The following is a 26,441-nucleotide window of genomic DNA, read 5'->3' as shown; positions in this document are numbered from 1 at the left end:
TCTTACGCGCTTGCGGGTCTAGAACTCAAAAAACAGCAGTAAGGTGCAGTGAACTCTGTACTCGTATTTCCAGGTAATATCTGTCGCCACATTCATTATCAGCTTACTGCATCAGTTTCCTTAGTTTAGGAAAAGTTACACAAAACCAGCAATTATGATTTATATGGAAAAATTGCTGTAAATTAAAACGAAATTTAAAAAAAAATCTATAAAAATTAATAAGAATTGGAGATGATTCTTAACAACACCAAAATAAAAAATTACTAAAAATGCAACAAAAAATTACAAATTTTGTTGTTATAACAAAATGAATTACTGTATTAATGGACATTGTTTTAAAGATAAAAGAAATATATTTCAACAACATTCTGCCCTCCTAGTCATAAACATTATTCAATGAATAACCTTAACAAGTAAACTGAAACAAACTGATATACTAACATTTAATGTAAGGATATTCAGGTTAAATGAAGAACCGCCAACAAGAAGGAATTACATGAGCCACAGAATAGACATAGGATAAACTCGTATGAAGAAGCGTACCTATATGCAAAAAGAGATTTTTATGATTGCAAACTAAGCAAGGAACAGATGGGAAGAGTATGACATAAACTTATGACTTTTTTAAATATGGTATTGCGGACACGACAAAACCAAAAGAGGTCAATAATCTTCCAACTAAAGACTACTATCGCCTTCTAACGTTAATGAATTCTGGAATGGTATCGCTGCAATACTAGGACAAATACTTTAATGGGCTGTAATGAATCCAGGGTCGCGACATGGAGAATCTTCGTTATTAAAAACAGAGAGACATTAACGTATTTTTAATTATGGACTCCTATTCTGCACTTCTCGACACGGATTTCGAATGCATAGGTCATTACTAGAGAGCACTTGAAGCGTCGTGCTGACCACATTCCTTCCGTATCCTGCAGAGATTCAGAAACCAAGGAAACTATGCTGGTTTCAAGTACAGTAAGTCTCCATGACGTTTATACGAATCCTTCGTCTTTAATCATTCTTCCCCTTGTGCCTGCTGAGCAATTCTGAATTACAATACTTTCCCTCCACTTCGTTCACGGTGTGTGGAAATGGGCGTCACTTTAAATACGAACAGCAGCGTACACCTCAAGCGAGGCAGTGTCGTTTATCGGTAACAGAAAAGGGTTTGCCGTCTGAGGGACGGGTGGGATACGGGGCGGTGGTCTGCAGTAACTAATGAAACCTAGCTGGATGTCCCCGGGGAATAAAACTTAAGGTGGAACTAACTGTGAGGGTGGTAAAGGCAGAAGGAGCAGCAACCAAGCAAACTGCAAATTCGATTTAGCGGGCAAACCGCCAGAACGCGGTTACACGCTGCAGTCTGCCCAGGGCGCAATTGCTTGCTAAACTGTGTGTGTTCTCGGGGTATTCCCGTTTCCATTATCACCACAACAACCAGTAAGAAACGAAATCGCATTATTTGCATTAATACACAATCTGCTACCCCAGCGAAGATCTAAACACGGTAGTCCCAAACATACGCCTCTTTGCTATACTTTTGTATCTACGGTAAGTGAAGCTGAGAATTAACTACACAGATGAGGTTTTTAAACTTTTATTGTATTATTCAAATAATTACTTTAATTTACGTCAACGGAAATTAAACAAGTAATTATTTGAATATCAACAAAGATTTATCTGAACTATTCAATATGAATTGTAAATTTATTTTATTGGGTTATTTTAAGACGCTGTATCAACATCTAGGTTATTTAGCGTCTGAATGAAATGAAGGTGATAATGCCGGTGAAATGAGTCCGGGTCCAGCATCGAAAGTTACCCAGCATTTGCTCGTATTGGGTTGAGGGAAAACCCCGGAAAAAACCTCAACCAGGTAACTTGCCCCGATCGGGATTCGAACCCAGACCACCTGGTTTCGCGGCCGGACGCGCTGACCGTGAATTGTAAATATTTTATTGTATTGTACAGTACTTATTTACATTTCATAATATTCGTATATCGTTTCACAGCTAGAATATGGAACATGTCAAAAAATCTTAATAGTACTACAAAGTTTTAATTATAGTCACAGTCTAGTTGAAATATATACAGAAGAGTTTTACAATATACTAACACAACACAAGGGGTTAGTATCGATATTTAATACAATACACAAATATTCATGCAGCGTTGTTGAATGTCATAAATTCACCTACAGAGTAGGTGTGAGAAATTAGGTTCATTTTTAAATTTAATCATAAATAATCATATGTTTTGAATTTGATTCTTTACTCCCATAGGGTGGCTATTACAAATTGTTACTGCCATATAACGCACTCCTTTTTGATAGCACGATAGATGTGCCTGTAGTGTGAAAGTAATTTCTTCGACGAGTATTTATGCTATGAACAGCTGAATTACTTATAAAGTTTTTACGATTACATAGGAGGAAGTTTATTAATCTGATGGCAAAACATGGTGAATTTAGTTTGGAAGTAATTTATTTAACATAATTTTTCCAATTTCACATCGATTTGTAAGCCAAGAAATTTGGTTGTTGTTTCTATTATAGACCTATTGTTATTACGTTTGAAATTTGTGAGGATGAATTTGGGCAGGATTTAAATTGGATTATGTTAGTTTTGTCAAAATTTAATACTAGTATAATTTATTGGCTGAGAACCAAACATATTTTGAGAACTGCCTCGGGTTGATAATTAGAACTAGTTAGTGAAGTTTAGAATGTGTTATCTGTACGTGATACAAAATAAGACGCAAATCAGTTCTTAGAAATATTCTGACTTACGAAATTTAAACATGGCTGAAAATATATCTACTGAATGTGCTGAGAAAAAGGAAACAGAAGACAGACGTGGTAACATCAGACAGAAGTGTAAAATTCAAAGCGCTCGAGAATGGCAGTGGTAAGAATGGAACGATGGCATACGTGGCACCCAACAGAACTGTTATATCAGTACTAGACAATGCTTCTACAGGAAGGAAAAGCTTTAGAAGACATGGTAAGAAATGGTTCGATGTCATAAAACTGGTTATAAAACTAAAAATGAAAGAGTTATATATGGAGGACGGCGAAGACAAGAAGGCATTTTCTCTAAACCAACTAGCGTTGAAAAAGCGACTGACGCGTATCTGACAACACAAGCCGTGGCCGAGAAACACGAGTCCTACCTCAATGCCCTCTCATACATGTCTGCGGTGTGTTACAGAAATGGTTATCACTCTTTTTTACTTTCCCACCCTCATTTTAACGTGGATAATTGATAGCGAATATCTTCATATACGATTATAGTTTCCTGGGCCTTACTAGTGTTACGGCGTTATCAAGGTTTCTATCTGAGAGATGTGGCCAATTGGAAGGGGGGAAATCGAACTCACTGTTGTAGAAAATGTGATGGATGGCTAGTAAAATTAGTCAATTCTGACACGAACAAGAAACATCAGTAAAAGTTTGCACGCAGTTGCAATTTACAACTCTGCCTTTACCTTCCTTTCCAAAGAAGTCATGCACAATATTGCATCACCATTAAAAATACATGATCCTCTGTAAACTTCGGATCTAGTGACATACAGAAGTTTTCATCATTTCGGTGCGAAGTAGCTTCCAAGCATACCGCCCTCTCAAACAATTACCGTATAGTTATAGTTCATAATCTATCCACACATCATAATCTGTATACTCGGTCAGAACACGACACTCTATTGTCAGTCCCTCTCCACAGAACTTCCGCGTATTCTTCGTCTTTTACAGTGGAATTCATTACCTACAGATGTTAGGAGCTGCCCGCCCTTAAACGCTTTTAAGTTGAAAGTGAAATATTTTATTTTAGAACGCACAGTGTTCTAGGGTATATATTAGAATTCACAAATGTAATTAGTTTATTAAGTATGGTAATCATGCAATTTAATGTCATCTTCCATTATATCCCTGATTTAACAAATTAACCTCCTACCATATGCAAGACCACAGGTATCACAGTTGCAACCAAAGCCATTAGATTGATGGGGGAGTTCAATTTTTAGTTGTTTTCTTGCTTAGTGTCAAATTTCTGTTTTTCTTTGTATATATCTAATGTGTGTATCCTTCTATGTGAAGAGATTTCTTTTCTGTAGAAATTTAAACAAAAGGACAAATTCTGAAAAACAGCAACTCAACACACAAATTTGCTGAAAAAAAAAACACACACACACTCTAATTTTAATATAAATTCAAAATTATTGTAACATATTACTATTAAATTTAGTGATCATCAGTAAAGAGCGGAAAAATATGAAATTTCATATTTTACACCGTTAATGGCAAAGTTGGGAATCATGATTTTTGTGTTTCGTCATGTTAACAATCGAATCCCCCCCCCCATAATATTTCGTAAAAAAAGTCAGATTATGAACAATCTTCATATTTGCTGACATTTCCCAACATCGGTCTTCCATACAAGCATTTCCTATCTACTGAACATTTTTGGAGACACGCTTCGATATCTTGAAGGAACAGTAACATCGTCAAAACTGCGACCCTCGTTTATGGCATTTATTGCTATTTTCAGTTGTACAGTGAGATCGAAAAGTCTCTCCGCAGCTCTATTAGTTCTAGTAACGCTAGAATAGAACCCTGTAGAAAGTTGGCATTCCCCCATTCATTCCGGTTTGACCAACGAGTTAGAAAGAGAAGACTATAGAGTGGCCATGTTGTCCTGTACAGCGCTCTTTGCGGTGCCACCGCGAAACACGGCAGATCTGAGCTAAGCGCCCACCTTTGTAAAAATTCGTCTGCTTACAATGTTGTATAACGGAGGTAAGAAGTACAAAAAAACGAAGGAAAAACATGCCTGTTGTGTGTGCTGCATATAACTGCAATGTCAAAAGGAAAAAGACAACTGATATATCATATTTCATGTAAATTTTATGAAGTTAAGTCCATAGTTTTGTTAATTAGCAGCATTTTTTTTCATGCATAAATGTGTAACAACGCCCGGCATAAACAAAATAAATAGTTCACTGGTAATGTACTTAAACTAAATACTGATAAAACCAATACAATTCCGTTTCAGACCCACTGAAAAACAAATAGCAATACAATATTAAAACTGTATTTCGACACCGGCATCCTTATTTCTGTTCCTTCTGTCCTTACTGCTTATACAAGAAGACGATGAGCTGTAGCTTATAAGAAGTAGACCTATTTCGAAGACAAACGATTAATCAAATAAATGGTTCACTAGTAATAAAGTTAAACTAAATACGGATAAAACCGCTACAATTTCGTTTCAAACCTAGTAATAGCAATCAAATATTAAAATTGTATTTCGACACTCGCATCCAAAATAACGCAAAACTCTGGGGTAGGTCGTATTGTTGTTAGTATTTTGACTGGAAGGACATGAAAGAACATAATTGAGCACCCACGTGCAATAATGGGGTAAGTATGAATATATTTCGTAACTACTTACCCCATTATTGTACGTGGGTGCTCAATTATACACTAATAATTATCTGTGGTGGCACAGCCCTTGAAAGGCTCAGATAGACCAGCCGGCTGTTGGCCTCACGTTCACATTTCGATAATAATTATACTTTACTGTAACAAAAAAACTGAAAGCGTGTTTTGTCATGTTTCACCCACGTTACAAGCTTGGAGGTAAAGGTTGTTTACTACAGATAGGGCCTACTTTCATTCTATATCTTATGGTATAGTAAATAGTTTTGCAACGTGTAGAGACTGGGAAAACAATTTAATAAAATCATCCGAATCATACTCGTTCATTTTATAGGCAATCTTGCATGTCGCATTTAAAAGAACCTAGGAATATTAACATTTTCTTCAGTATATGTATTTGCTAGGACTTCTTGTCATACTACATGACAATTTTGCTTAGGTTATTCTTTTAAGCATTCCTTCTAGGAATAGCTCAAGTGTTTTAAATTTAGCGTACATAAGTTTAGATTAAGTTCCTAGCACGTATTTGACGAAATACTAGGTTTTTTCCACTTCAGTTTAACTGATTTATGCAAACGAAATTAAGACAGCTGACGATTCTAATGTCAGTTATCACCACGCCCACTTTGTTTTGGGCGCATAAGTTCATTACCGACGGTCGTTCAATTTTCTTCAAACATGGCGGCGCAACGACCACTCTATATCTTTCTCTTTCTAACTCGTTGGGTTTGACAACCTCACACCCCCAGTCCATCACATGCTTAGCGGCCAGTGTTGCCACTTGAATTCTCTGCCTAGTGGATTCTCGGCTACACAAGCACTGCGGAGAGACTTCTCGATCGCACTGTATATTTCTACTATGTGAATACCGCCTATTACCTAACAATTCCTGTATTCGTGAATTCGCCGACACCCGACAGGGTCTTTATTAAGTGTCGCCTATGCAACAAAATTAAACCGGTCTTACCCCAATAATTGACACCTGCAATACATCCGTCTTTCAACTTTAAAACTACAGCATTGGCCGTTGGTTCTTTTTGTTGTTTAAGAATAAGGGTTCTCTCTACCCTAAACCATTTCCAGATGTACCCCTTTACGAGTGGACTTCTACAGACACAATGGTTACAATGTTTTGCAAAAGTGACAATGAGATATAGATACGCGTGGAAAGAGCCAGTTTCTAAAATGGGAAGGGGGCTTATGTTCTCTTGCTATGTACCTATTTGCTTTTATGACAGCTTCTGGTTTCGAGCGTAGCTTTATTTTGGTACTGTATATGTAGCTGAATTTCGAGACGTTTGCAGCAGACTCGCTCGTGTTGAGGTTAGTAACGCTAACGGACGTTCATTTCGCCTCGTGTTTCCTACATTAGAATACACTGTTAACAGCTTTTTTATTCAATAAAATTGCATTCTCCCCACATCTTGGGAGTAGCCTACAGATTTAATATATTGCCTAAATTTTCTTCGCTTTTCCCGCTCTTTGTATACGCATACTTAGAATTGATTTTCTAAAAATAAATACGCATTTTTCCTGTACTTTTTTTTTTCTAATTTCACCAGATTGTGTTTCGACATTTCTGCTCTTCTATCTCGGCAATGACTTAGGTGTAACCCACTTGTGAGGTTGGGGCGCCTGGGAAGTGGATTTACATTACCCCGCTGCTGTAATTGGATCATGATTAGGGCCTGTACGGCGCCAGGAGAGGTCTTAAATCTAGTCTTACCCTAAATTCCAGATCGTGGACGAACATAGAAATAATCCCCTTTAAGAAAATATTCATGTTCTCTAACAGGGAATCGAACTCGAGACCTCATGAACTGTAACCAGAAAAACTGTCCACTGAGCACTGTGTGTATACAGCGATCTTTCTTCTCCGTTTGATTTCATTAGCTCTGCATTAGGAATTCCGATACTTTATACTGTACATTATGGACCTAAATACACTCTTCGAACTGTTAAGTTGGAGAGTAATCCCTAAACACTGAACACAAATTGCTCCAGCTATAATCTAAAACTGAATTATTATTATTATTATTATTATTATTATTATTATTACTACTACTACTACTAAATTTTCCTACATAGTTACATACAAGAAATCATATGTATGTAAGCCTATATCCTACAGCAGCCGTGGCGAAAATGCGACTCACGAGTACATTGTGGCTCGCAGTGCATTTTCCTTGCTTCCTACCTACAACCCCCACCCTCTCACTCACTGGAGTCAAACTACGTTCCATTTGTATTTGTCTCTGATCTATGAGTGGCGTATCGTCGCAATGTCTCTCTCGAAACAATGCACCTCTATAAAAACGAAAGTTTCAAGTAGGATGGGAGGATGCATTTTTTTGCTGACAATATGATGAGAATATTAAATGTATGATTTGTTCACAAGTATTACTAGGAAAACTGTTGTATAACATGAAACAGCATTATTAGTTACTACAATTTACTGATGAAACATTAAAAGGTTAAGTGTTGTTGTTGTTATTATTATTATTATTATTATTATATTATTATTATCATCATCATCATCATCATCATCATCTCTGTACGTCGATCCTTTTTCAGCAGATGTACGAATAATGCGGTTAGATCTTCAATTTAAACTCACAGATTTACAATGTGATGTTAAATGACTTGTAAGGACTTGACAAATGTAGAACTTTCAAATCTTTGGCAAAAATAAATATTTGAAGCTTCGTTCTTTCGCTTGCTCTGTTGAAGCCATGTTTGCTACAACCTACATTTGTGAAAAATTATTTTCAACAATGAAAATAGTAAATATCAAATTTAGATCACGACTGGCAGACAAATACCTTCGTGATCAACTATGACTGGCAGTAAATGGCATGATTCCTGATTTTGAAACTCTGCCGCAGAGACATTCTGAAGACAATTTTAGGTTGTGATAATGTGTCATATGTTTTCTTGTTCATTTCTTCCTTCGTTACACGTACTAAACATTAGTTTGTAGCCTTGTACTTTATATAATTACATTTAAGTGCTTGACGTAAGGAAAATGAAAAACCGTTAATGTCAGACAGTTGCTTCACTTCCCCTTCGGGTGTTTGCCTCCCTCCATAGATGCTGTGCACGTTGCAGCTTACACAGTGGCTCGGCGCACGATGGCATTTTCGCCACGGCTGTCCTACAGTATTATGAAGGTGAATGTGCATAGAATGTTACGACTGTCGTTATAAAATTATTATCGGATTGACTTCAGGCTGCCTGCGACAGGCAATCCCGTTTTCTAGGCAATCATCGAATTCGAGTAGCATACGGCATACCATTAAACATGACATTATAATGGATAATACTGTACATTAAAGCTTAGAAATAGTTTGTGAGGATCATGTCTGTACGTTACCGAATACAAAGCTTACAGTTTTACTTCCAGTTTAATTCCTTAAGTCGAATTTGAAAAGCCAAAACGTAAGGAAATTCTTTATTCAACAATGGACGAGATCACGCAAGAATGAAAAAAACAAAATTGGTCTTAAGCCTCTCTCTCAATAACCGCAGGGCCAACCAAAGTACAGGAAATGTTGCTATGACCTTGGTTTCAGTCAGTTATCTCCACGCCTGCAATGCCGTTATCGTTGGCAATTCAACTAGTACTACAATGTTATCAACGGGCGTTTTTACTTTTCCAAGCCAAGGAATACACTTTAGAATAAATTCATTTCACTGCGTGTTTTGCAATTTAATTGGTTACCGGTACTAATAAATGTGCATTACTCTCTGCATTGAAAAGAATCGCATTTTATTCCAGAAAATTTCACAAGGATTTCTGAGCAAATTTAATATTTTTGAAAATAGATTTCGAGAAAAAATATTTGGAGCGGTCCACGATCCAACGGCATGGCAAAAACCGGGAAAATTAACAGAAATGATAAAAATATCTGTCACATCTCTAGTACGTCAAAACAAGACTCTAAAACCTCAATTTTTTTCCTGCAATTATATCAGTAATAACTAAAAATTTATTTACGTATATATTTGGCGTTATAAGACATTTCTGCCAGTGTACGAAAATAAAAAAATTCTATATCCGCCCAGGGTTTAATGTTTTTTCATTGATCTATGACACGTTATGTCAACACTAAGTAATGAAATGCACGTTTTGTTTCCTTCCTGATGCCACTCTGAATAGACAGATTTCTGAATTTTCATACCCAATCCCCAGCTTAAAAAATATAGGTAACTTAATTCCACGTCCTACTCTTTACATAATTAGCAGATATGAACATGCCTCACTTCGTTCTTGGACATAGCTGGTGCACCATATTAATTTTATAAATTGTTCTAATTGACGAAGGATGTGCTACATCGAAGAATATCATGTCATAAAACTCTTCGCAAAGTGAAAATGGAATTTAAGTGTAGCTTTCTTCGAGGGGTTCTGCAAGTAATGAAAGAGACCCATTCCAAATACGAATTGTCTTTTCAGTTACAAAGTCAACCCCGTAAACTGCCAGCTTCTTGTGTGTAACAAACACTCGAGAACGTGTAAATGAATTCTACCGCATATAAAATAAAAAGTTAATCCTTGTTTTGTACCTGGTTCTTGCCCTTAAGCACCAGGACATTGGTGACGCGGCCGAAAGGGATGCCCAGGTGGATGATCTCTGCCTCCGTCACCTCATTGGGTATGTTGCGGATGTGGATAACCTTCGACGGCTTGCCGTTCTGGTTCTTGTCCAGCTTCACCTGAAGACAACAATACGATTATCTGAGATGAAACACAAGCAGCTCTGCAAGAAAGATATTATACAAAGTGTAACTTTTGCCCCTATTTATTTATTTTTTTTCAAGTTGTAATAGTCCAGCACATTTACAGACAGTATCGTACCTACAACTAACTGTTCCCTTTTTTATCAAAGTCACCAGTAGAGTAAGGATTAAAACCTCAGGATTGTGTACAGGGAGATTTTCCTCTACGAAGATCATCTGATTTTCAATGGCACTCCATAAAATACAGTGTTGCCTACATTCCGAAAAACAGGGACAAGATATACACCTGGTATAATATAACAACGATTTTCTTGACCTTAAATTACAATAAAATGTTACACATTTCAAGACTGAGAATAATCAAAAGTATAAAAAATATTTAAAACCCATTACATACAAAAGAACAAAATATTTCAAATAAACCGTTTAAAATAATAACAAAACAGATGACGCGGATATACCTGGCTACTTTCCAAGCTACGGTAAATTTAGCCTTAATCGACCAACTCATGAACAAGTCGAGATTATTATCCAAAGTAATGTCTACAGTTATCCGCATATTCTAAGCTAACAGTATCCACGTAATGAGCAATTCAAGTTATTTTTCGGCAAACTCTACAGGAAAAAGCTTACATTTCCACAGATATCTAGGATTTTGAGCATTTGGTGACTCGTCCAAGTCACATTCTGCTCTATGACCTCATTAGCACTGTGTAAAGACTACCTCATTTGCCGTGCGTTAACTTTACCGCACTATATGAAGTAGCTACGTAAGAATTTGGTGGCGGTGGTGGTGTTAGGATTTTAATTATGTTTTCAATTGCGGAAGACGTCTACAGAGTTGTTTCCGATCTCTGGAAACGACTTTTGAATGACGTCATGTGCGTCAGGAGTCACATGACAGCTGAACTGTGGCGAGAGGTAACAGACCAGTAGTGAGTGATTTCATAGAGTGCAAGGTGTATTACACCAGCAATTGCCAAGGAAATCGAGCTTTTTTGGGAGGGGTACATTACGACCCTTTCCAATGCCAAGTGCAGTTAAGTGAAAATAAAAGAAGCCTGCAAAGAACGTGGTTTCGATATTTCCAAGAAAGGCATCTTCTGTGTACTTAATAAAGCTCGGATTGGTTTAATTTGTATCATTTTGGGTGGTGCGGCTTGTGGGAGAGGGTGGATTTGCTTGCTTTATCCCCTCTGGAATTAATCCCATTCGAGCTTTGCCAGTCTTATTAAGTACACAAAAGATGCCTTTCTTGGAAATAACGAAACCACGTTTTTTGCAGGCTCCAATGATTTTCACGTAACTGCAGTTGGCATCGGAAAAGGTCGTAATGTACCCCTCGCAAAAAGGCTCAATTTTCTTGAAAATTGCTGCTGTGAGATACCGTGCACTCTGACTATGAAATTACTCACTACTGGTCTGTCACCTATCACGATAGTTAAGCTGTCGTGTGACTCCCGACGCAAATGACGTCATTCAAAATTAGTTTCCAGAGATCGGAAAAAACTCTCTGTATTCAACGTCGAAATTCAAACTAGGCAAGAAATTACTGAAATTTTAACTACAGGTATCTGTAAGGGTCAAGATTCTTTCACGAGCAGTAAATCTACGATACAAGACCACAATTTACTTCTCTCCAGGGGGGGGGGACATGCTAAGGATTACTGCCCTATAAATTCAATCGTCTTCTACTGGGTTTGACCCCACATATCTCGGATCTCACGGTTATCACGGTAACCATTAGGCCACGGAAGACAAATCTCAGGTTATTTAAACAATTTTACCACACAATATCTGAATTTTTGTTTTGTTTCGTATTTAATATTTACGCGAACGTTTCACATCGATATAGTATATTCCTCCAGTTTCTTTCTGTATTCTCATGGGCTCTGCTACTTGCCATCGTTGTGCAATGTTCACAGAAACCAGGATGAGGAGGAAGGCATATAAATCCCCATAAAATCAAGCGATTTTATTTCTCAGGATTCCTTAACTTAAACGCTACAGGACTATTACATAGATTCGATGGGACAATCCTTCAACAGAGGTCACATTGCATTCGGACAAAAAAAAGTTTCACAGCTGCTGTGGATGCACCTTACAAAAAACTACTAGAGATATATGCCCGGGTTCTTTACCACACAAAAAAATCATTATGCCTTAACGAAGAGATTGAATTGCAAATTGTGAAAACTGACGTTACTATGCTAGACGGATAATGCGATGGCATATGTTCATATACAATTGGAAAGCGCTGTTGCGAATCGGGCGAAATGTACATGAACTGGAAGAGGAGGGAGTGCGAGTTCTATCAACGTTCGAAATACAAGTACAAGAGTTTATTTTTTCTCTCATTAAGTACGGAATTAGAGTCACTTTCCCATCCTCATAAAAACTGTGAACAGAAATATATTTGCAGTTCTGCATCACCATAGAAACACCAGACAGAAATATTTGTAGTTCTCCATCATAGAAACTGTAAACAGAAATATTCGCAATTCTCCATCGTCATAGAAACCGTAAATAGAAATATTTGTAATTCTCCATCATCATAGAAATCGTAAACAGAAATATTTGAGTAGTTTAATATCAAAGACGGACATCTGTCTTCTCCATAGTCTTGATCTAGAGGCAATTTTTTAATTCACAGTGTTTTTTGTAATATTTAACACAATTTATTTTATAATTGTAGTGTTAGAGTTTGCATATGGTTTCACTATAACTGGAAAAAGCATGAAAAATTGTATAAAAAACCACAGCAATCTAAATTTCGATTGAGGGCAGATGTCCGTCTTTGATATTAAACTACTAATTTGTAGTCCACCATCACAGAAACCGTAAACAGAAATAGTATTAGTTCTTCATCATTATAGAAACCATAAACAGAAATATTTGTAGTTCTACGCAGTATACTTTTCGAATAGTCATCCCACATAGTTACATATGTTTCGGCCTATAGACGTGAATAATAGCAGATTTATATTTCGTAAGAGTCCTTGGCTTCCTTGCAAATTCTTGCAACCTGTACGTACACTCACTGCACGCATCGACAGACAAGTTCATTGTTAAAAGATGCAGAGCTATCCGCCATAAATAAATTCCTGCTACCTGCATTTGGCCAATAGAATTATGGTAACCTACCATTCCCGCAACTGTTGTAATCCCATTTTACCAGATGTTGATGGATTAATACGTGAGCAAGTGCGAACAACAACAGCTCCGGCTTGGAAGTCAGTGGAAGGCCGATAAATTCCAAAAGGAACTGCCGGTATGATTCAACCATTGGACGTATTCTTTTTCAGACAATACAAAACATATTGTAGGACTATATCGGATTATGCAATCAAGGACGACCATTTTCATTCAAAACTTCATGACAGAGATAACATTGTCACTCTGCATTCATTTCTCTACAATCAATTACAGTCACCGCGATTCAAAGACAACATTCGATGTGCATTTCATAAATCAGGATATACATTAATGATCCCATAGAGTGGTTTGAAGTGCCGAAGCGGTACCAGGAATTAACTTTTGCGACATTTGTGGAGGTTTTTTCTACATCAGGTTTTCATGGAGTACTTCGAAGTTCTATTTTGGTCACTTTATGAATGCTGTGACTTGCACTTTGCCCACTGCCGCATTTTTGCCCACTGACACTGAAAAATCAACAAATATGTTAATATATATTGATGTCTTTGAAGTTCACACTTAGAATTTGTACCTCCATTTCCCATGACCATTAGCAGCTGCAAGTATATCAATAAACTCTACCATTGCACACTATGTGTCAAGATATGTTTCATTCTGAAAACGCACAGGCGAACTGGTGAGGTCTACTTGTTAGTGTTCCGATTGATATTCTGTCAGATATTCAGTCTGTTATTGATAAACTGATGAAAGGTAAAAGGTATCAGCGTTGCTCTTCAGAACACGTCCAACACGAATAATAATATGCGACTCTATTATATTATTATAGTGTTCTGTATAGCATTGTGTTACTTACAAACTAACTTTCAAATACACCACTGGCGACGATATAGCCAGCGATTTGTTTTCATGCTATATGTCAACAGACTGATGTCCACTCTATCGTGTAGAGTGGGGTGGGTAAAAGTAAATATCTCACCCCTACTTGCGAATTTCGCATCCCTGGTTTATCAACTAGAGCACATGGCTGAGAAAATTTTTTCTGTTAGCGCCTCGAGAGGTCCAGGTAACAATCGAAGGGGTAACGGTATCGATGATATAATCGAAGGAAATGATGGGTAGTTAAGACGAAATCAGCAATATAAATTAACATTTTTCTATTTTCCTGTAGTTCTTCCTAGACCTCTGAAAGTGAATTATAGCACTGTGCATTCGACTTCAATGGAGGTGTTCGTCATGTGTGAAGTACAGGGCGGGAATAAATCTTGAGGAATGCTCAATATGGAGCTACAGCCGTGCTTAAGAAAGGTAAATATTTTTATATTTAAAGGTATTTTCAAGCGGAAAGTAAAACCATGTGTTTGTCAGTACATACACTTTACAGAAGGCAATTAGATAAACACTGTTCCTCCTTTGGTCCACGTCTTCAGATTACCAATGAAACGTCAATTAAGCAGAGTCTCCCATCTCAGAGAAGAAAGAAAGCAGTAGTCTACGTAGTGGAATTTGGAGTGAATTTCTACCACCTCCTTCGGAATTAGGCCTATATAATGTTAAAATATGGACTGACAGACTAGCTATTTTGAAACTCGTTTTTCTTATACGTTTATCAATATATTATTCACCTCTAGGTTCTGGCTGATACATACAGTTCCAGAAAAAGAAAGCCAGACTCTTCATGGGAGTCCACCTGTATGTAGGCAACACGTTTCGCACTACAGTCCACAAGTAACATATATACAGGCGCTCTTGTTTACTGCACATGCGCAATGCGTCGCATCTGGAACTTAGTAAGCCATTATCTCCTAGCTTAGTTTCCTCACGGCTGATGCAATATTGATGTCACATATGAAGTTCCAACTTGCCTTCGGACAGTTGACAAAACAATAGATTATTCGGTGATTGGAAGTAATAAGACAAAACATGCGTGCACAGTGGCGTGTAACGCTTCGGCTAACAAGACAACAGCGCTTGGAGGAAGTTGGGTAGAACAGCTTTCCTTAACGCCTTCATATTCCATCGTATAATAAATAATCCGTCACGTAGAGTATCAACGGCGATCAACCAATCCAAGAAGCAAGTGTAACCGAAGAGAGGGCGCGACACGCAACAGGTAGCCTATACAGAACCGCACAGGCGACAACCGAAAAAAGACGCGCCCGCCCATCTTACAAATCGATCCCAATGGCAACTATAGCGCTCAAGTACCTAATGAATACTGAGCATGGCGGTGCAGTTGCCGCCGCCGTCTCGTGCACAATTTGTACGTTTATTCTCCATGATACCATTCACATTCATTATAGCTTTGACACAAGTCAAGGGCTTTAAATTTCATTCCTTCTTCGATAGGTTAATCGCATCCAAAGATGGTATAAAAAGCAGAAATCTTGTCCTTTATTACCAGATACGATTCAATGAGAAATGCAGGCCGAGCTCCAATGACAGAGAATAAAAATAAAAATATATTAACTGTATTTTCTCACTCACAAATACACAGTTCATCCACATTTGTAACCGGTTCGTACCAAACAGTTGCTATAAGCATACTGTACAATAGACTTCGATGGGAGATCTCGTTCGTCGTACTTTCTTGAAGTAGCCCTGAATGACTAGACAACTGGCTTCCGAACTTTAAAGAATTTCTTTAAAACTTCTACGCTCAACACGATACATAAATTATGCGCAAGTACGGTGATTACACTGCAAAGAATTACAATGAAAAAAGACTTATACAGGGTGGAAGTGAAATAATCATGCAGACTGAAAGGAACGATAGGGTCCACTTAAAGGAATAGAAAACGTATATTACGTTTTGTATTAAATGCACGGTTAATTAGAAAATTAATTGGAAGTTTCAGCAGTCTGGCAACATCCCTGCTAACACATCCTTCTCGTAATACAGATGTAAGAGGTCAACGAACTCAGGTCTGTTTCTCTACGCGAACCTCCCTCCCTGGCTACGACGCGACGTTGCAATCTGTTCGCATGGTTCAGTTGCTTGAAATTAGTGGTTTTTAAATCAAATTTACACGAAAACCATTCACGCAATTGAAACAGACCAGAGCGATAAATTATTCTTTATTAGATTTTCTATCGATATCGACAAAAATCACGATCGTGCTCGCAAAAGTTACCGAATAAAAGGGTGTTAAATATTCGGGGGGGGGCATTTTTCTGAGAAAACTACGAACTTTTCACCAATAGGATAATACACTTTTTTGTTACATACAACATAAGTTATTCGTTCTGAAAATCTGCAGATTATTTCACTTCCACCCTGTATAGTGTACTTTCAGATGCAACGTTCGAGCCCTACATTCACTTCGTCCTCAAATTCTTTGTGGTGAAAAGTTCACACTTTGGTGATACAGCGGTAAATTCCAGTTAATAACAAACACACGTCCGAAACTCTGTAAATAATATGCCAGAATTTCGTAAATGCAATAATATTGTCAGCCACCAACTTAATCGACAATCTGTACTTCACTTGAAATCAAATTCGTTCAGTTAAAAGCAACTACAGATAACCACTAAATTAACTATAAACAGCCAAGGGTCAACAAGTCATTGAACGGAAAGATAACAGAATAAGCCGCTCTGATGGAAATAAAGAACGTTATACAAATATTTCTAAGAGAATCCCAGAATAATAAAGTGCTTATTTCGTTTGTTCTAGACCAGACGTGCTCACGATGTGCATTTTGCCCACTGTGTATCCGGAGCACTAGCTGTGCGTGTGCTGGAAACCAGCTCCGCATGTCAGCATACACTGGCTTCCGTTCAATCCTAGCGTTAATCAAGCAGTAACATCGCTGAAAGTTTGTGAAGTAGACATCTATTCATTTATTTGTTCATTCATTCATTTCTTTTTTATTACTCACATACTTATTTCGTTACCGGACTTATTTACCTACTTTTCTTTTTCTTTCCTTCCTTTTTATTTCTTTAAGCCTATTTATTTGTTTCTTTCTTTTTTATTTATTCATAGTTTTCTTTCTCGCTTTCTGTTTTTCCTTCTTTATTTGTTTCTTTCTTTTTATTTTCTTCCTTCCTTTATTTATTTATTTAAACTGGTAGAGATAAGGTCATCAGGTTTTCTCTTTCCCTCTACCAGGGGATTACAACTACAGTTACAATTATTCTGAGTAGAGGACTCTCAGCTATACAAACACTGCGAAGAGATTTGTCGATCGCACTGTATATTATAAATACATATCTCCAATTTTAAAATACATAATATTGAAATAAAGCGATAAAATATTATTGGCAATCCCACTAGCACAGTGGTTCTTAATCTTTTGAATCACGGACCTCTTCGAAAATCTGGTGAAAGCTAAAGATCCCTTCCTAGAACGACGTAAAAAGTGAGAAACAATTTTTAATACGTTTCTGCTGTTTATGTTGAAATAATATAATGAATATACATATTAATTTTTATGCGACTTTCACGGACCCCCCCCCCCCCCTGAAGCCCATTCAAGAACGTCCACTAGGAGATTAGCGAGTATGTGGCCGCCACTGAACTCCTTGCCTGCCCGATACATGCACACCTCGCCCAGGGCACGCCCGATTCCTGCCCACCGTGAGCGCCTATGTTCTAGACAATACTCCTCGAAGCATAAAGTATGACGCAAGACAGATGTTCTGAAATGTTCTGACGAAGTATAGGTAGGACAATTGAGAGTACTATGAGAAAAACCGAGTTGACATCGTGTTTTGTCGACTTGATTCGAACCCGGGTGTCTTAAGAAAGGCCGATGCATAGTCCCAGCGATGCCGATTATAAAAGGCAGCGTATTTAAACTTATCGATGAGATCTCATTAGCCGAAGACTTCACGTGCGCTTGTTCCAGTCTTCTCCCCATGCAAATGCGCAGCCCGAGTGTCAATAGTCGAATCCCCGACTCTGACTTACTGCTTGTAATTTCACACCTCGCCGCAGATCCAAATAAATTCCCGCAGTCAGCTGATTTACCTACTTCTTTCGCAAACAAATAAAGGAGATTCAAATCCTTCTTCCTTCCACGGATATATTTCTAAAACTTGACTGGTTCCTGCAGGGCATACAAAAAAGGTCAAAATTTCGTTCTACCGATTTTTCTTCAATAGACTTTCGTTACAATCACAAACCGCAGTAAGAATCACCACATCCCTCATGTGACGAGAATTTTATCTAATTCTTCCATTTTCCACTGATCCATTATCGCTTACAAAGGACCTGGAGTGTAATGAACAGAACAGAACAGAACCTGCGACACCTCACACTACTGCAACTAGTTTCGCTCAAGGACGATGATATGAGTTACTTAGGCTACTTACAAATGGCTTTTAAGGAACCCGTAAGTTCACTGTCGCCCTAACATAAGCCCGCCTGCGCAAGAGATATTACACAACAAAACTATCCTCCACAACAGTTTGCAATGGAACATGAGGCAGAACCGTGAGTGCGTATTGAGGTAGGAACAGGTCCATTGCAGTCTTCACCTCGGCATTATGAGAGGGTAACATCTTTCTAATCAATTAGCTCATCAACGCTACCGGACGTTACTAACACTGCTGCTGAATTCGCCTCCTTTGAACAGTGTTACCAGCTACGACTCGAAAATTTCCCTCAGCCAAACAGGTAAACATTTCCCCAAATTTCCTCATCATCTCCAAGATCTATCCAGTGGCGTAGCGTCAGTGTAAGCTAAAAAGCTCAGCTTCCCCAGTTAATAATAATTTCATAACAAACCTGCAGTTTATGAACAAAATTATTTATTTTAATACAATTTATATTTACGCGTTAAATATTGTGATGCGGCAGCTCAGGATGATTTATGATGCAGCAGTAAACATGAAGCCTGCACACACCAGCTTCCAATCCCCTCATTCTTTTGTTTAATCCACCCCGCAGATTTTCCATCCCTTTTTTTTAAAAACTACCCTGGTCGCAAGGCTCGCAAGAAGCTAGCTTTAACATTGAAAATAATTTAGTTTCCGAGTTATCACTTTCGTGAGTTGTGTTTAGTTGAAGTGTTAGTGTGCATTGTGGCTGATATAATGAATAAGGAGTGAAATAACTGTTGCTGACACTAATTTACTTGCATTTTTAGGACAATTCCATTATCAAGACTGACTTATGAACAAAAGTGTGATTTAAAAAGGAAACGACCGACTCCCTTGCTATCAATGAAGGACACAATCAAGACAGACGCATACTTATGTAATTACTAATACTGTATTTATTGACCGTTAATATTGTGATTTCTCTAAATATAACAGAGAGTGAGCTAATGTTAAATTATACGTATATGTGTCTATTTGTTAGAGATGTGTGTAAACCATGAACTAATAATTTACTACGTAACATTCGAGGTGATGCCTTATTGGTGTTACTTACGAGGTTCCAATCAATCTTCGGACTGCTGACTTGACATTGACTACTATTTATTTTAAGACTATATTTTTCCCATAAGTTATCTCATATGTACATGGAAGACAATTTGAGTTAGCTTCCCCTGCTGAAAATTTTTTGCTACGCCACTGGATCTATCCACATTTGCGGACTTTTGAGTGGTGTAGAAAATGCTGGGTAACAAACAGAAAAGAGGCATGGTTTGATCAGTAGCGAAACTGCAGTTTTGTCCAGTATAATACCAGTAAATCTTCCGTACTGCTCCAACGCTGTTTCATAATAAACCTACTTACGCTGCAAATTATGACAAGTGCAACCTAATCCAACATCTCAGAATTAATTTGAAGGAAACGGATGTTCACGGTGACTTGGGTCAGCTGGATGTAGCCCTGATCATTTTCTAAATCTATACGAAGTATGAAAATTCCCTTCTGAAGCTTGCAGACAACGTTCATATGACAAGCCAGTGGCATTTACTTATTTTTTTACTCACCTGTATTTGAAAAGCTCTGACCACGAATTGCCTTGCACTAATTAGCTTTTAGTAACAATAAGTTAAGATTAACTGGAATTCATTTCAACTGTCCTTCGCACTATATAATGCTAGTATTCCGATATGTTGATAACTGGCATTTTGATTTGCCGGTGATATATGTAGAGTAGTGGCAAAAAAAAAAAAAACCGGACCGACCCTTGTAGCTGATTTTAGAGTCACAGATTCAAATTTCGCTACTCACAAAATACATCCAGCTTCTATATTTAATTGTAACAACGAAGTTTATTGCATTTGTTAAATTCTTACCGTCTTTTGTTTCCTTCAGTGCCTCAAACTTACAGACGAAAAAACTTTGAGAGCTTTATTTTCATCTGGCATCAATACTGTATTTGCTCGCGTAATTTGAGCCCCCGCGCGCACCCTAATTTTTAAGGGATTATTTTGAACTTTATTTTTGCTCCGTGTATTTTGCGCACACATTTTACGTACATATTTTTTTCAGTTTAGTAGGGATTTCCCTTCCCTACAGTCCATCGTCGGTCATTCACCAGCAACTGAAGTACCTGCTTCAGAAAGAAACCCCAAAGTCCAGCTACTTTAACAATGCTTGTCCTTGGTAGAGACAAGTTACCGGTATAGAAAATTAGCCCTACCGTAAATACTTACCTGTACATATACTAATTGAGATAAACTCAGAACAGGACCTCTTATTTGAAAAATCCGCATATTTCACGCACCCCAATTTTTCAGTGGCCAAAGATAATTAAAAAGTGTGCAAATTACGCGAACAAATACGGTATTACATTTATAGCTCTATTCGGCAAAGATAACTGGGTTTTTTTACATTAAATGGCAGTACATACCTCTGGTTTCACTATCCATATTGAAATTACCACAGTTTGACACAATACACAGCACAGGATTCTATTGCATCAGCTACAAGGGTCAGTCCGGTTTTTTTGCCACTACTGTACATTTAGATGAAATTTATGTAAATGCTCGCCACGGTTGGATGTTGGTAATCTCATGACGAAGCAGAGGTCACAACGTCTAATTGTAAAGGACAAAACAGATTATAGCTCATGCTCAAACTTTCATACTCAATTTGCAATGGGGCCCTTTCCGCACTTTTATTAGAGTATACTATTATCTGCTATTCTCTATGATACAGAAAACTGTACAAGGAGTAACAAAAGCGGCCGTACAGTAATCGCTTTTGAATGTAAAATACTTCGAAACATTTCAAGCCTAAGTAATGAAAACACTGGGCCAACATGGAAAATCCGAAGCAATGAGATACATATTGTCTTCCCACTCTTCGGTCACGTGAGTTATTATATCAAACAGCCAGAGTTCTTTTCTATTTTGTCTATATGGTACAGACATACTCTGGGTAAGAGAGGCTTAGCACATTAAGCTCTACTTGGACTTGTAGATGGAAAAATACCTTTAGGTAGACCCAAGACTTCGTTGCAGAGACTAAACACTACAGGAACTTGAGCAAGTCAGAGAAAATGAAGGTACTGCATTGGACAGACAAGCATGGCAAAATAAAAAAAGAAGAAAAGTCTAGCTTTCAAATGGTGGTTGTAATAATAATAATAATAATAACAATAATAATAACAATAATAATAATAATAATTGTAAATTAGCTTTTTTCCCTCACTTTGTCCAACGCGAAGGACAAGAAAAACCCAACAAATTTTGCCGGGAAATGACTGTCACGGACCTAATCTACGACACGGGATCTACAGCTTCATTTCCCTCCCGGAAAAAAATCGCCGAGTACTTCACTGCCTTTCAAAAACGCATCATTCTCGGTAGATTTTGAGCCGTTAAACCAACTGGAAGACTATCAAAAACGATGATAAAATTGAATTGGATAATGGAGAGTTCTTATTGATAAATGGGTTTGCGACTTCGATGTTGGATTAAGATTTAATTTGGGTGTAGAATTTCAATTTGTTTAGGTCTGTTCGACCTTTAAAATCTTACATGATCCGAGTTCAGACCGGCGAGAGCCAGGTCGGTTTCTATCTATACTAAATTTTATATCTTAGTACGAGAGGACCAGATATTTGGAATAATTTTTTGTTTATGATTGTTATTAATTTTTACTAACGTCTTCCGAAAATCGCGAGTTCGGTAACAAAAAAAAAATTATAACATTAATAATAATGAAACCGTGAGACTGGCAATTCAGTTCTAATATGTAACTGTCCGGGTTGTTCATTTACATTAAAAATAGTGAAACTCTTTTCTTTGGAATTAAGTATTGCATATTGGGGTAGGCACTATTATGAAAGTAAATAACATTGTCAAGAAAGAAGGCAAAAATATATGAACTCAGTTTTAAGATCAATAGCATTATTTTAATGAGAGACAATGATATTCAGAGTGAGAAGACGTAGTAGAAACATCAATTACAAAGAATTTGCATGGCAAGAACTATAGTTTTTATTAACCGCGGTGTGAAATGAATCTTTCGCATCAAATTTTAATATTCAAGAGCAACTGCTTTGTAGAAGAGCGTTATCGATTCCTAGTTCAGTCGAAACAGGATGCTGAATACTATTTCTTTTAACAAACCACGATGAAGCTTCATTATTCAACACGAAAGTTATTATTCCTGTATGACAGAGAGGGCACAAAGTGCTTAATTTTATAGATACTGTAGAGATACACCACCATCTCATAACATTCAACTATTATTTACTAAAGAGATTTATGAAATTAATATACATGAAGTTATACTTCTTGTCAACATCCTAAATTATCAACACCGTCGAATTCTGGGGTCAAAATTTCACTATGGATTGAATTTTAAAAAAGTGTTAGATACCACAAATGTTTGATTAATTGAAGATAATATATAAACACTCCTTAAATACTTGAAGATCATTAAGAATCTTGATTATTTTCACTCAAATAAGCTGTAAAACAATCTCTTCGTAACTTATTTTACTCGTACATAAATCCTTCTCCATCAGCAGGGAGTTTCTATGAAAAAGAGGCAAATTTTGAGGATATGAAGAAAATGCTATACGTTTGATAATTTTTGGCTTTCATTTGAATCTACGTAAAAATGTACAGTGAAAGAACTGAAAATTAAATATTTTTACAGCGTGTGACTTACTAGCATTTAACCTAAGTCCGAACTTATTCGCCCATGAAGAAGCTTGATTCAAGTAATGATTAAGTTTGCCAACAGTTGCATCAATTTCTTCTGGTCGGGAGTGTATACAGAGTTATAAGTCATCTGCGTAAATGTGATACTTGCTGTAGTGTAAGTTTGTGGTCACGTCAGTAATACAAATGGAGAAAAGTAGTGATCCAAACATGGTACCTTGAGGTACTCTCTAATATATCGTAGCAAATTTTGCTTCAAGCCTAGATTAAATTTAGAATCGCACAGAAACTATATCGTGACATGTACAATTGTGTACTTTGTATGAAATTAATCGTCTTATTTCTCTTTATTTAAAGTAAAACTATTTTTAATGACAATTTTTAACTTCCTGTGAAATTTTGATATTTAATACATATTTTGAGGTTTTTAGTTACATATCTATTTATGTACATATTTTTAGGATCATTATTACTGGTACATAAAAACCCGGACTCTACTGATAACTTACACCAATTTAGCCTCTTATCTGTAATTTACAATACAGCATATTCTTTATTTGAAAAAAAAAAAAAAAAACTTTAGAGACTTATCACATACAGATTCCCATATTACATTTCCCTGATATCAAATGTGACTACTGTGGATAATACTTGTAAATTATCAACTTGGAAAGTAGTGGCATGCAAATAGACTTAAGTAGTTTACGTGGTTAACTACAGTACAGTCTCTGCGTATTGAAAGGATTGCACATAAATCAATTAACGACATTCACAGAGTACGGGCCAGGCTAACGTCTCACTTTTCTCTAGTCTGAATGCCAGATCGCTTTCCAACTACAAAGCCTAAGAATTCTTATCACAAGAAGTCATTAATGACAAGAAGTTTTAAATATGAACGCTTCGCGTGGTTCAAAATATTATACAGGGTGTTTCCGGGCTGGTGTTACAAATTTTCAGGGATGATGGGGAAGGGCATATGTATCAATTTGAGATAAAGAACCATGGTCCGGAAATGACTGAGTCGAAAGTTATAAGCAAAAATAGTTCTGCAGAAATGGAATTCTAATTTCGCACCACGTGCCCTCCTTCCCTTAACCTTTGGAACAGTCGTGGAAAGATGGTATGGGTCGGATGTTTCCTACGTGGGTACTTGCCCCGATACAATCTGTGAGCTTATCTACTGTTCCCATTGGGTCATCCGTATTCGAAAATCATGTCTGCATATTCCGCTCTCGGATACTCTGCTGTCTACAGACGTGCATATCAGGATCGACCATGTCCGTTACACATTACGCTATCTGCATTGCTTTAATGTAGTTTCCTGTCCCCACCTCTCAGACAGCGCACTGAATGGAATACTGTAAGTAGACAACGTAAACATTGTCAGATGAATACAGTATGTGTAAGATGTACAGATAAATACACATAAATAAGATGTACAGAGGAATAAAATTATTTCATTTCCACACAACTATTTTTAGTTGTAACTTTCGACTCCGTCATTTCCGAACCAGGGTTCCTGATCTCAAATTGATACATGTGCCCTTCCCCATCATCCCTGGAAGTTTGTAACACTAGCCCGGAAACACCCTGTATACTACTGTGATGTCGACAGAGTTCATATAGCTGCAAAGCGCGTATCGAGGCACTCGCAGAATCTTCTGATTCAAAGCAGTATGTTACATTTACGAAAATCAAAACTTAGGTGTAAATATCCTGTAGTTTAGATATCTTAACCCATGGACTCACGTAACACACGTTCAGCACTAATAAACCCAGCGGCGAATTAATTCAGCTAATCAATGGCAAAGCGAAAAGCACTCGGAACTTCATGTTCAACCCTTGACTCGGTCGCACGCAACTTGATTCATCTGTCTAGTGCATACATCAACGCGCATTCATCTTCCCTACAAGACAGGCAATTCACGGTGTTAGCATTTCGATATTCTTTTAGCATATCTGATATACACGACTTGTCATCCTCTTATTGATACTTAAAAATAAATTTAAGTTTCATTATTCTCCTCCAAATTCTTATGATTGTTACAGCACAACACAGACTTTGTCAATAATTTCAATTTCCATACGAGTAAGGACGGGACCGACAAAAGAATGTTATTCTTGCCAATGACGATTATGCTTATGATAATGATAATTTATTTATACTGGCAGAGGTAAGGCCATAGGGCCTTCTCTTAACACTCCACCAGGACACGAAGTATACAAGCAGTGAAAATTTAACAAAAAGTTACAGAACAGAATATTAACATATTACAAATAATAATAATAATAATAATAATAATAATAATAATAATAATAGCGTAACAAAATCGACACTAAACAACATGAAAATAATACCATTATAGAAAAAAGAAAGTAAAACACATTGGAATATAATAAAAAGCAATAGTTAATACGGAAAACGTAAGGAAAAATATAACAAAATGGAATGCAATAAAATAATAATAAAAAAGAAGAAAATAAATACGAAAATTAAATAAAATCCACAATAAAAAAGGTATGATAATAAATTCATCTGGTGATCAAGAGAACAAAAAAGGGGAAATGAAGGAGAAGAAATATATTTTTACAAAACTATCGCAGAGAAAAGGGCTTATAGCATAACTGAAAGAAATCTGAATTGAAAAAGTGCAATTTTAGTTTATTTTTGAAACTAGACAATGTCCGACAGTCTCTGACATATGGTAGAGTGTTCCAAAGACGAGCTGCAGAGACGGTGAAAGATAAAGAGTAGAAGGATGTTCTGATAGTGGTAACCTGCTGCAGAGACGGTGAAAGATCAAGAGTAGAAGGATGTTCTAACAGTGGTAACCTTTAATCCCATAAAAAAAACCTTCTTCCGAGAAAATAAACATCAAATTATTTCTGATACTGTGACCGACTGCAATTGCATGGTTGTTCCGATCCTGAGCGGCGAATTTAATTTCAATGTTTGGTAATGGAATTATGAAATGAAGACAATTCTTTCCATCACAATCAATTAACGTAAAACGTAGTCAGTTCGTATAAACATGCGTCATATTACAATGGCCTGTAACCTTTTTAGAAAATTACTCTACAATAAT

The 26,441-nt window shown here is 37.0% G+C and overlaps 1 protein-coding gene across 14 annotated transcripts in view; it reads right to left on the bottom strand.

Moving 5' to 3' along the window:
* The window catches only part of heph (polypyrimidine tract-binding protein 1 heph), a 604,630-nt gene that overhangs the window by 144,757 nt on the left and 433,432 nt on the right, over positions 1–26,441 (bottom strand). For all 14 annotated transcript variants that reach the window (XM_069847361.1, XM_069847359.1, XM_069847362.1 and 11 more), the window contains one exon: positions 10,007–10,156. In XM_069847361.1, the coding sequence (XP_069703462.1) occupies positions 10,007–10,156 (150 nt within the window). The remainder of the gene's footprint in view (positions 1–10,006; positions 10,157–26,441) is intronic.

This window comes from Periplaneta americana, chromosome 15, assembly GCF_040183065.1.
Source record: "Periplaneta americana isolate PAMFEO1 chromosome 15, P.americana_PAMFEO1_priV1, whole genome shotgun sequence".
Classification (NCBI taxonomy): Eukaryota; Metazoa; Arthropoda; class Insecta; order Blattodea; family Blattidae; genus Periplaneta; species Periplaneta americana.
Note: the sequence above shows the minus strand (reverse complement) of the source record. Positions and strands in the feature narration are given on the sequence as shown.